The 12,702-nt window shown below is 42.7% G+C and overlaps 1 protein-coding gene across 1 annotated transcript; it reads right to left on the bottom strand.

Moving 5' to 3' along the window:
• Positions 1-2,538: 2,538 nt before the first annotated feature.
• uts1 (urotensin 1) lies at positions 2,539-5,356 on the bottom strand. The gene is made up of 2 exons (XM_047388426.1): positions 5,205-5,356; positions 2,539-4,941 (listed from the first exon to the last, which is right to left on the bottom strand). Coding segments are annotated over exons 1-2 (441 nt in total). The 5' UTR covers positions 5,207-5,356; the 3' UTR covers positions 2,539-4,502.
• Positions 5,357-12,702: the final 7,346 nt, after the last annotated feature.

Raw genomic sequence — 12,702 nt, 5'->3', positions numbered from 1 at the left:
CTATTAACTTTGTTCTCTCTTTTCTCTTCCTAGAAGCTACACCTGGCCTGACTCTGTGTCTACCTGTGACACCTTTCTGGAGAGGGGCATCGTCCGAGCTTCTGCTGGCAACAACTTAATGCTCACCCTCTACCGATGATACACTTGGCCCTGTCTTTTAGTGTTTAACCCTTTCTCTCTCCTAGACATGGCAACTGACAGAGCTTCTACTGTAACTAACTCTATGTGCTCTCTTTCAGACTCTAACCTTGAAAACTGGCTCAGAGTTTATCTGTTCTTTCTTTCTAGAGGAAACGACTAAAGGAGTTACATCTATTAACATTTACTTTTCCTTCCCATAGAAAGTACTCCTGGATCAGTGCTTCTTTGTTCTCTTTGTGTCTCTGCTCTGTTCTCTCAAACCCCCAGTCGGTCGTGGCAGATGGCCGCTCACACTGAGCCTGGTTCTGGTTCTGCTGGAGGTTTCTTCCTGTTAAAAGGGAGTTTTTCCTCTCCACTGTCGCTACATGCATGCCCAGTATGAGGGATTGCTGCAAAGTCAACGCCAGTGACTGTCCACGGTCTCTACATGCTCACCCAGGAGGAGTGAATGCTGCAAGTCACTGACTGGATGCAATCTGCTGGGTTTCCTTAGATAGAAAAACTTTTTATCCAATTTGAATAAAAAGCTAACTCCGACTGCACTGTTCAATGGTTAGGATTAATTGGAATGTATGAACCTGACTGTTGTGAAGAACCTTGAGACAACATGTGTTGTGAATTGGCGCTATATAAATAAAACTGAATTGAATTGAATTGTTTTTTTGTTATGTAGATTTGTTGCTTTGGATATTTCCTTCTACCATTCTTTTTTTTAAAGATATCTTAAAACCTTTATTAAAATTATTAAGTCATGGTTACACTTACTGTCAGCGTCATACCCTCAGGGCCATGTGCAGGTTGGTGTGTGTTTATGTGTGTGTGTGTGTGTGTCCCTCCTCCTCTGATTGCAAGGTGTGACCCGCTGGTGTGTCCTCCCAGCTGGAGCTCGTCGGGCCCAATCAGGGGGAGCTAAAATGGAGCGGATTCTCTGACGCAGATGCCAAAACTGAGTCCTCAACCTTCAAAATGCAAACAACTTGCTTCCTGTTTACATTTGGCCACAGCCAATCCTAACGATAGGGATGATAATAATAATAATGATAACGGTAATAATTATGATAGCAAATATGATAAGGATCATAATCTGTTTAATCATGATAATATTGATAACAATCATTATGAGGATAATAATTATGATAAAGTCAATGATAAGGATTACAATAGCTCCTTTACCGTCAGTACCTTCTTGCCTTTAGTCGCCTTGGTTTTTAGGGTTATTGTGGACTTTCTTAGTATGCTTTTTTGGTATCGACTCGCCCAGGGTTCAAAGCGAGCCGAGTCGAGCTGAAAATGCGACCTCTAAAGTCTGCTAGTTTGGCGTCAAGGTGGCATCAGTTGAGTCAAGAACTCTGTAACTCTGTTACAAGAATCGACACCGCCATTTCTAAAAACTCGCATCAGCAAGTCAGCATATCCTGGGGTCTAAGGAATTACACCATGGTCCAACGATAAGGTGCAGATATTTTGGTGCATGGTGGCTGATGAGAAAATACAGAGGAAGCTAGACAGGGTGACCCAAAACAGGAAAATGTCCCCCATTGTTGCGATGCGCTTGTGTTTGACACAAATCACGTCACTTTATATTTCGTTCTACCTCGCTATGACGACTCCACCCTACATTGAGGTGGATCTCAATTGTAATGGAAAACAACTTGACCACATAGTGTTTAGTTTACCTAAGCAGTTACTAATGGGAAAGAATCTAATGATAATAAGGATAAAAGTGATGATAATGAGGATCAAAGCAATGAGAATAATAATGAAGGTAATCAGAACAACAATGATGATAGCAGGGGCAGTGTGTGGCATGGCGGTAGAGCAGGTGCCCCATAGACTGAGGGTATAGGTCATCATCCAGAGTTCAGTTTGTGACTTTGGTGCCTTTGCTGAAACTAAACATAAGCTATTTGTTTGTCACTCCAGTGATTTCACTACTGGCTCAGAGCTTATCTGTTTAGCTGTGTTTAGATGAAGCCATTAAAAGAGCTACAGCTGAGATGAACTCTTTACTTTTAATCCTGGACCAGTTCTTCTGTCTTTGTCTTTTTTGTGTGTCTTCTCAAACCTCTGTTGGTTGCAGGAGATTGCCGCTCTGCACTGAGCCTGGTTCTGCTGCCGTTTTGTTTCTCTTTCCACTGTCGCCACATGCATGCTCAGTATGAAGGGTTGCTGCAACACTAACAACTTGATACAATCATCGCGTTATCCTTAGACAGAAACCTTTTTTTAACCAACGGACTGGGTTGTAACTGGGATTGAACTGGAATTTGTGTAATTGAATCTGATTCTGTCTGTATGACTGGGCTTAACATGCTTATGTAAATAAACTGGATCTGTTTGTGTTTAAAGTGCCTTGAGGTGACATTTGATAATGATGATAATAATAGTAGTCATAACTGCAAAGATGATAATGTATTTATTATATTATAATCAGTCCTCTTAAAAATATATACGCACACACACTCACACAAGGATGAAGAGGAACAATCCATCACACATCCATAGTTTGAACTGAGTTACAGGAGCCTGGAGGCCAATTTGCCGTCTGCGTTTGTTTTCATCTCTCCTCTTATCGTTTGTTTTCAAAAACTCAACCATGACTCCATCAGCTGGCACTCTTCATGAGACTTCATGGATCTTCAGCAAGACACTTGTCAACATGATGAGACGAAGATGACATGAGAGCGATGACACATTTCTCTGTAGTTTATTAGTTTCTCTCCAGCTAATCCGCTGCACTAATTTCACAGTTTTACTTTTGTTTAAGTTCCAAAATGTTTGGAAAATAACAATATCTGGATGTGCCTACAAACATAGGCAACACAACAACAAAATAAGCAAAACAGGCAGAAACGGGAGACATAATTAAACACAAACAGGACACATATGCACACAAAATATTACATTCAGAACATGCACAAAATTGTGTAAAACACCTAAAATGCAATGCATTAAACATTAACAGCTGCAAACCCAACTGTGATGTGACACTTTTGTAATTGAATGAGCAGTGCAGATGCTCCTTTTGCAGCTCATTTTTGTTTTTACTCCTGATCTATTCTAATTAAGACAATAGAAAAGAAAATTGTACTTTAAAATATCAGTATATTTTCACCACCATGATTCTGCTGCAGAGTATTTATGAAAAGTGGATTAAATTCAAATGATTTTGAACTGGGAAAATTTGGTGTTTGATTTAATCTGCCCAACAACTGATGCAATTAGTTCAGTTTCAGGAACATATTTTGACCTAAATATAAATATTTTTCTTGTTAATGAAGATAATCTTGGATTGTTTTACCAGAATTACAACCTACTCTTCAAAAATCACAGTGCAATACCAAAATAAAATAAAAATAAAATATTTAATAAATATTAACCAGCACAAGAAAAGCCAAAAGGCGAAATCTTACTCTAATCTTTTTTATTACAAAATATAAATGGCAAAAAGCTTTTTTAAAATTGTGTTGCTAAAACAAATGTGACAGACATGAATGAAAGTCAGATTTTTTTTGTTCTTTTTTAGCTTACATGCTACAATTTGTAATGTACAGATGAATGCGCTCCTCCTCAAATAAAAACCAAAATTTACAGAGAACATGAGCGAAAATGATCATGAAACTAACAGTACATAACCAAAGACAAAGCAGAGGGATTCAGTTCTTTCTCCATCACAAAAAAACAGATTATCTTCTTTATTCTACAGAAAAGTTATGTGTCTGAGAGATTCATCGAACTCAATGGGTTACTTTGAAATAATCAGATCAATAATCATTTCATTTTAGACGAGTTAAAACCATTAGTATATTTATAAGAAAAAGTTACAAGTTTTGTGGGTTTTCCTCGACAATCTCAATTAGTAAATTGTTGACACAAATCTTTAAATATGAATCTTTCCCAGCCCATTTTGGACATTCAGTCTGCTGAGCAGAAAACTGGATCTGTCTTGGGATACAAACTGCCAAATTCTTTTCTGTAGCTCAGAACTATTTCTGGTGTTATTCACACAATCATTCATCAATCCGCTGTTTTAGGCATGGATGAAAAGAACATCTGATTTCCAACTGAGACGATGTTCAAAACGGCAGGAGGACGTTGGACGGTTTCCACTTTAAGCAGATCCGCTACCGTCCAGTTTAGGGGATTGAGTGCTTGAAAGGTGAGGATAGGAATGAGGGGATCTGAGAAGTCCTTTTCCATATTTTCCATCAATATATTTTAATAAAACAAAAACACGTTATTGACGCGATGCGTAAAATGGCACCATGTGTGCGTAAAATATGGTCAGTGGGAAGGCAGGTGCAGGAACCGAACTAATCTCAGACGTCTTGGATACTGTAAGCAGGCATCCTCTACAAGCTTCACTTCCCCACCTCGTCGAGCACCTTGCGGTTGAGCTGAGCCTGCTCCCGCTGGATCTCCATCTTGGCCATCTGGATCATATTCCTCAGCAGGTGGAAGGTCAGGTCGATGGAGAGCGGCGGCTCTTCGCTGCGCTTTAACAGCTGCGCCGCGGTCCTCAGAACCTCGTCCTCCTCGCCGTGAACTTTGGGCTGCAGCAGGTGGAGGCGGTCCGGGTTCCTCCACTGGAAGAGCCTCAGCAGTTTATCGCCCACCAGATCCGAGGCGGCGCTGTCCGTGGCCGCTCTGAGGAGAACATCGTCCATCTGCTGCGTCTGGAGGCGGCTGCTGCCATCCAGCCAGCCGGGGAGAGAGTGCGGTCTGCCGGCGGCGGGGCGGAGGTGTGATGAGAGGAGGACCGAGGAGAGGAGCAGCAGGAGGGGGGCAGGCTTCATTGTCCTGCAACGGAGGGAAATTATTAGGGAAGGAATTTAGGAAAAAAATCATTCTGTGCTTTGAATTTTTCATTAGTACTGAAAAGGTAAAATAGTCAATCTTAAAGAAAATCTCGAAAAATGTCAAAACAAAAATACAACATAATAATTTTTTTACATAGGACATTTATAAAAACTTAACATTCCAAAGAGCACTTTGACCTTTAGGTAAGATTTTTCCATCTTTCCTTCCCTCAGTTATGCTTTTAAAAAATCTGCAGTACTCACATGTTTTTCTTCAGTTGATGCAGCTGAACTTTTCAGATGTCTGGTCTGATTCTGGAAAGTCCTGTGAGCTGCGACTCCAGAGGTCTGCAGGGTTTTATACTTCCAGCCCGCTCCTTTTTGACGTCAATGCAGGAACATACAGCCGTTTTGGAAAACGAGCAGCTCCAAAAGACACGCACAACGATGCGCATCCCAAAGAGGCAGCTGGAAGAGCGCTGGTGGACTGAGAATATGAGCAGCACTTTTTACAGCTTTGTTTGTTTTTCATATTCTCTTAAAAGACGAAGATCAAGGATGTTCATCGGATCATTTCTGGAGTTTAACAGTCCGACGTTTGCCAAAGATTTAATTTGCAAATGTGAGATCAAGGCAAAATCATGTTGACCTCCTTCTTACCTAAACTGTTTGAACCATAAAGTCTGGTCAAAACATTTGAGTAGCATATGATGTCTGTAAAGCTAAAATAATTTCATTTAGTTTATGATTTTCAAAAGAATCCAAGACAGAGATTAAACCCCAACAATGATGCAAACAAGAACTTTAATTTCTGTTCATACTGGTTGTCCCTAATTCTATAAGAATTTTCTGACTCAAACTAATCTAATAGTGAGCTGTCCACGGTGCTGGAGCTGCTGCTCGAGTTATAAAACTCCAGAATTTAAGCGCACATGATGAGAACCAATAGTATTTTAAGTATTTAACATAAGATTATTTTACAGGTGTTCATTTTAAATTACGGAAACAGAAATCAGGTCCTCTTCAAATATAATTAAAGGCTCAACAATCCTCCGCGTTTGGCATACATGCTTGGAAACCATTTTTACCTTCTTACTAATTTTCACACCTTGAATAATCAGGTCTGACATCACTGCAAAAAGAAAACTCTTCTGTGGCTTATTTTTTCACCTTCTTGTGAACTGAGCCAGCATTAAACACGTTACAGCATTTTATCAGTTCACTTTGTGTTAACCCAGGAAACGTATCTTGCACACATTTGATGAGTCTGTGTTGCATTGACTCAAGAAACTTAAATACATTATTTTTAACTGGACCTTTAGGTACTTTTAACCCAGATGTTCATTCTTTGTTTCACAAAAGACCCACCTGGTTTTTGTTCTTGCCAAAAAGCTCAACATTAATCTCAGCTGAACACAATCCTTTACAGAAACTGTTTCATCGGATTCATCTGAGATCTTGACCTTCACTAATGCACCAAGAGTGTTTTCTACTGAATTTAGACCTGGATGGACCTCCAAGATGGATGTGGAAGAAACTTGATTTTGTTTCTTTTGAACCATTTCTGTCTCCATTTGGCTGTGTATTGGAACATACTGAGTTCAACAACAAGATTTTTATTTAAAATGTCCAGTTTTTAAAAGAAGCAATGATGTCCTGTACTCTAAAACAACTCGCAGAACCTTAGAAAGACCACTAGAGCTCACAGCCACCTGGACTGTTTGCTAATAAGCTCTATCTTAATTTCAGCTGACCAAAGCACACAGTTTCAGGTAAACTCCCAGCATCATTTTGCACGTTAGTGATGGTAAGACAGAAAAGACTTCAGTGAGATCCCTCCCAAACACCTGGTTGGAATGTTGATGCCATCTAATAATTATAATGGAGACGTGCTGACTCCTTGATGATATTATTTGCTGTAGTTCACTAACAATTGTCTTTAGAGACTTTTTTTTTTGCTTGCTTTACTATCCTCATCACTGTATGTAGCGTAAAGATGAACGTTGGTCTTTTTTCAGCCACAGTTCCAGCTGGTTTAAATGTTTTAGTTATTGTTCTAACAGCAGATGTGGACAAGTTTAGGTGAGAAGATATTTTTTGTAGACAAATCTTGACTCATGAATACACATTTGCCTTACCTGAATTACATGTTCTCCAGTCTTTCCCTTTTTGTAAAGTGGCCAAGAGAAATTAGCTTCTGTGCCACATAGGGAAACAGGAAGTCATGGATTACCAATTACAAAACACTCTGATCAGTTTAAAAAGGTACAAACCGGAAAAACTGCTTCAGTTAGATCTATTTTATAGAGGCTGGAAGGGTGCCAGTTTGTGGCAGAAATTATTTTGTTACATTTACTAAAATTACAAATATTTCCAAACAAAAAATTTGTTTAATTTAATAAATGTATTCAAATTAAATGTGTTTGTTTTCTACGTTTTGCACAGTGAGATTGGGTTACTTAAAGACAGACTTGCCTTTCAGATAGTATTATCTACTGTCCATTGGTTTTATGTCTGACGCTTCTCTTTTTCTTTCTTTGATCCATTTTGGTCCGTTTTGTTCATGCTCTGCACAACATGCTGTCATGACCAGATACAAGGATTGGACTGAAAATCAGTGAAGCAGAAGCCCAAGTCCACAGAAAATACTTTGGAAGACCTTCAGAACGTCTGGAGAACTTTTGATCAAGGCCATTTCCAGAGACCACATGTTAGTCTGGCTATTTGGAACCAAAATATATAGAAATAATTGGCGGATTAAGCTTTTGTACAGAGCTGCATTCAGATCAAATCTAACTACCCTACTGTTCAGGTTACTCTGCAACAACACTACACTCATTTTATCACCTTGGCTTAATTTGACAATCACAGGGATTTGGAGTGCTACTTCAAAAACCTCCAGCTCTCTGGGTAGAGATGCTCCCATACCTGGAGGGGGTAAAAGAGGCTGTTTGGCAGATTTTCAATTCATTCGTCAGATGCTTTCGGCTTGCAGATTTAGCCTGAGTGTTTGTTTATGTGGCTGCCAGCCTGGCTCAGCAGCCTCCAAAAAAAACACAACTCCCAAAACTAAGTTTCCCCTGAAGTTCTATGAGGTTAAACAGGTCACTGACATTAACTCACAAAGATTTTTGGTTTCAAACAATATATATGATTTTTATTTTTTAAATGTACACATCTGAAAGTTAACATGCAACTTCACACTTCAAATCTACACTTCAGCAGTTTCCTGGTTCAGTTTGATCATTGGTGGGAGATCTGAAGCAGAGAAAAACACTAATCATAGTGACATTGATGGGTAATATATGCTCAAAACCAACCTGGCCCTATGAGAAAATCGCATTGCCCCCCTTGTTAAATAATTAATTGTAATTAACCACATTTTATGTTACAGTTTCACAAGTCACGTCTGGTTATTACCAGATATGTAGAACCAAGAAATCCCTTAAATAGAGCCTGTCTATTGACATGAAGTAGGCTAAAAGATCTAAAAAACCAACTAATCATGTTGGCCAAATCTACAGAAATTCAAGTACAAATGGGAAGAACAGTCATCAACATCTATCAGCTTGGAGTCATTTTCCACAGACTGAAAAAGTGAAACAGTGGTGAACTGCAGGCCTCACTTCCTTCAATTAAGATTTAAGAGTTCAGAGACAAAGAATGGGAACAATGGCCCCCATGGAAGAGTTCTGAGGCCAAAACCACTGCTGACCAAAAACAACACAAAGTCCTGTCTCACATTTGACAAAAAAACCTATTGATGATCACAACTATTATTGGGAAATTATGGCCCTGACGAGAAAAAGGTGAACCTTTTTGGAAGGTATTTCTCCTGTTCCTCCCTGGCCTAAAACTAACAAAGCATTTCAGAAAACGAACGAACCTAAAATGTTTTTTGTAGCGTTTTTAAATTACTTAAAATTGACACTGTTTTAATCTTTGGTTCCTAAATGTTGTAGCTGGTGGGACCTTAATTAGTGTGGCAAAGAGCACATTTGCGTGATGTAGTTGCAGCAAAGGCTGCCTGACCATCCCGCTGGTTAGGTGTTAAATGCTGGATCTAGCTCGGTTATGCTAATGATAGTCAAAGATGTTTTCACAGTTTTAACTGCATAAAAAGTTTAAGTTAAAGTGTTACCAAGTGTCCTAGTGCACTTGGCACCAGGACACCCTAGGCAGGAGGTCAATGATCGACTTTGTTGTCGTATCATCAGACCTTCGGCCGCATGTTTTGGACACTCGGGTGAAGAATGGGGCTGAGCTGTCCACTGATCACCACCTGGTGGTGAGTTGGATCCGCTGGAGGAGGAGAAAGCCGCACAGACTTGGCAGGCCCAAGCGCATAGTGAGGGTCTGCTGGAACGTCTGATGGAACCCTTGGCCAGGGATGTATTCTACTCTCACCTCCGAGAGAGCTTTGACCAGATTCTGGGGGATGTCGGAGACACAGAGTCCAAGTGGACCATTTTCTCCGCATCTATTGTCGATGCTGCTGCCCGTAGCTGCGGCTGTAAGGTCTGCGGTGCCTGTCGCAGTGGCAATCCCCAAACCCGGTGTTGGACACTGGCAGTAAGGGACGTTGTGAAGCTGAAGAAGGAGTCCTATCGGCTGTGGTTGGCTTGTGGGACTCCTGAGGCGGCTGACGGGTACCGTGAGGCCAAGCGTGCTGCGGCCCGGGCTGTGGCAGAGGCAAAAACTCAGGCCTGGGAGGAGTTCGGTGAGGCAATGGAGAAGGACTACCGGTTGGCCTCGAAGCGATTCTGGCAAATCCTCCGGCGCCTCAGGAGGGGGAAGCAGTGCTTCGCCAACACTGTTTACAGTAGGTATGGGAGGCTGCTGACCTCGACTCCGGACATTATCAGGCGGTGGAAGGAAGTTCTTCGAGGATTTCCTCAATCCTGCCATCATGCATTCCCTGGTGGAAACAGAGGCTGGGGACTCGGGGTTGGACTCTTTCATCACCCAGGCTGAAGTCACCGAGGTGTTTAAAAGGCTCTGCGGTGGCAAGGCTTCGGGGGTGGATGAGATCCGCCCTGAGTACCTCAGGTCTCTGGATGTTGTTGGGCTGTCATGGTTGACACGCCTCTGCAACATTGCGTGGCGGTCGGGGACAGAGCCTTTGGATTGGCAGACTGGGGAGGTGGTCCCCCTTCATAAGAAGGATGACCGGAGGGTGTGTTCCAACTACAGGGGGATCACACTCCTCAGCCTCCCTGGTAAGGCCTATGCCAGGGTATTGGAGAGGAGAGTCTGGCCGATAGTCAAACCTCGGCTTCAGGAGGAGCAGTGTGGTTTTCGTCCCGGCCGTGGAACACTGGACCAGCTCTATACCCTCTACAGGGTGCTCGAGGGTTCATGGGAGTTTGCCCAACCGGTTCACATGTGTTTTGTGGACCTGGAGAAGGCATTCAACTGTGTCCCTCGTGATGCCCTGTGGGGGGTGCTCCAGGAATATGGAATTGGGGGCCCTTTATTAGGGGCCATCCGGTCCCTGTACGAGCGGAGCAGGAGTTTGGTCCGCATTGCCGGCACTAAGTCGGACCTGTTCCCGATGCATATTGGACTGCGGCAGGGCTGCCCTTTGTCACCGGTCCTGTTCATAACTTTTATGGACAGGATTTCTAGGCGCAGCCAAGGGCCAGAGGGGGTCTGGTTTGGGGACCAGAGGATTTCGTCTCTTCTTTTTGCAGATAACGTGGTCCTGCTGGCCCCATCTAGCCAAGACCTACAGCATGCACTGGGGCGGTTCGCAGCCGAGTGTGAAGCGGCAGGGATGAAGATCAGCTCCTCCAAATCAGAGGCCATGGTTCTCGACCGGAAAAGGGTGGCTTGTCCTCTTCAGGTTGGAGGGGAGTTCCTGCCTCAAGTGGAGGAGTTTAAGTATCTCTGGGTCTTGTTCACGAGTGAGGGAAGAATGGAGCAGGAGATCGACAGACGGATCGGTGCGGCTGCCTCAGTAATGGGGGCGCTGTGCCGGTCCGTTGTGGTGAAGAGAGAGCTGAGCCGAAAAGCGAAGCTCTCGATTTACCAGTCGGTCTACGTTCCTACTCTCACTTATGAACATGAACTTTGGGTCATGACCGAAAGAACGAGATCCCGGATACAAGCAGCTGAAATGAGCTTCCTCCGTAGGGTGGCCGGGCACTCCCTTAGAGATAGGGTGAGGAGCTCGGCCATCCGGGAGGAGCTCGGAGTAGAGCCGCTGCTCCTCCACATCGAGAGGAGCCAGTTGAGGTGGCTCGAGCATCTATACTGGATGCCTCCTGGACGCCTTCCTCGGGAGGTGTTCCAGGCACGTCCCACTGGGAGGAGGCCCAGGGGACGGCCCAGGACACGCTGGAGGGACTATGTCAATCGGCTGGCCTGGGAACACCTTGGGTTCCCCCAGGAGGAGCTGGAGGAGGTGTCTGGGGAGAGGGACGTCTGGGCGTCTCTGCTGTGTCTGCTGCCCCGGCGACCCGGTCCCAGATAAAGCGGAAGACGACAACTACGAGTTACCGATTAGTTTTAAGTCTTACTGTGGATTTGGTTAGGAAAAAACGTAACGTTTTTTTTTTTATTTCTCTGAGATTTTCCCCTTCAAGTGTCATCTTTAATCTCTGGAAACTGGGAGGGAGCATGTTGCTGCCTGCGAATTGAGCGTCCCATGCTACTGTGTATTAAGCTGCCTGACCACTGCGCTGAAATAAACCTATCAAATCCTGATCACTTGTGTGATGATTGTTATTGGCCCTGTACTGAACCATTCTGCTACCGCTACAGTAGTGATGATCTGTGGCTGCTTTGCTGCTTCAGGACCTAGAGGTCTTGCTGTAATTGATCTCTAGCAGAAAGTCGCAAAGGAAAATGTCCCGCTATCAGTTTTTGACCTTAAGCTCAAGTACACTTGGGTTATGCAGCACGACAATGAGCTTCAAAAAAGGGTGAAAGCTTTAAAGCGGTCTAATTAAAGTCCAGACTTGAATCCAGCTGACCTGCTGTGCCTTGATCTCAAATGGTTTGTCCATGCTCCAAAACCCTCCAGTGAGGTTGACTTAAAACAATTCTGCAAAGAAGAGTGGGCCAAAATTCCTTCAAAGGGATGTGAAAGACTCAGTGCCAGTTATTGCAGACGCATGGTTGTTGCCACCATGGCTGGCACAAGAGTGAAAGCAGAGTTGATTTTTTTTTTTCAGAGAACAAATGAATCTTGTTTAATCTGCACAGGATGTGACCATCTAATAAGTTCCTTGAAAAATAATATTCCCTGTGAAGATTTGTGGCTCCTGTAAAATATTTTTTGCATCCTAAAGACTGGCATGAATGTCTTTTTTGGCTTTTAAGGATTTATTCAAACTTGTTTTTCCAGGGTTCAATGGACACACAATAATTTCTATTCTATTGAAAAATAGGAATTTTGTTCACGAGTAAGAATTTAATGAGGATTTTCCCAACATGAAGAATTCTTTAATTATAAAACATAATTTTAGCTTGATATTGACCTGCTGCTGGCAGAAATTGTAGAATTCAGTTGTCTGGAAAACCCAGCTGGTTGCAAGTTTTAACCATCTAGGTGTCAGTTTGATGTTCAGTTGAATTAGGAGGTTGCCTTCTTCATTCTTCCATCCACAATGCACCAGTAACAGTGTTCACAAAACAGATCCACAGCATGATGCTGCCTTCACCATGCATTAGTGTGTTAGTGTTCTTAGGTTTGAAAGCCTGACCTTGAATCCTCTTAATATACATCTTGATAGTTGGAGCCATTTTGCAGTCTTTG

The sequence above is a fragment of the Girardinichthys multiradiatus genome, chromosome 15 (genome assembly GCF_021462225.1).
Source record: "Girardinichthys multiradiatus isolate DD_20200921_A chromosome 15, DD_fGirMul_XY1, whole genome shotgun sequence".
NCBI classification, from domain to species: Eukaryota; Metazoa; Chordata; class Actinopteri; order Cyprinodontiformes; family Goodeidae; genus Girardinichthys; species Girardinichthys multiradiatus.
The sequence above is the reverse complement of the archived record's forward strand: the minus strand, read 5'-3'. Positions and strand labels throughout refer to the sequence as shown.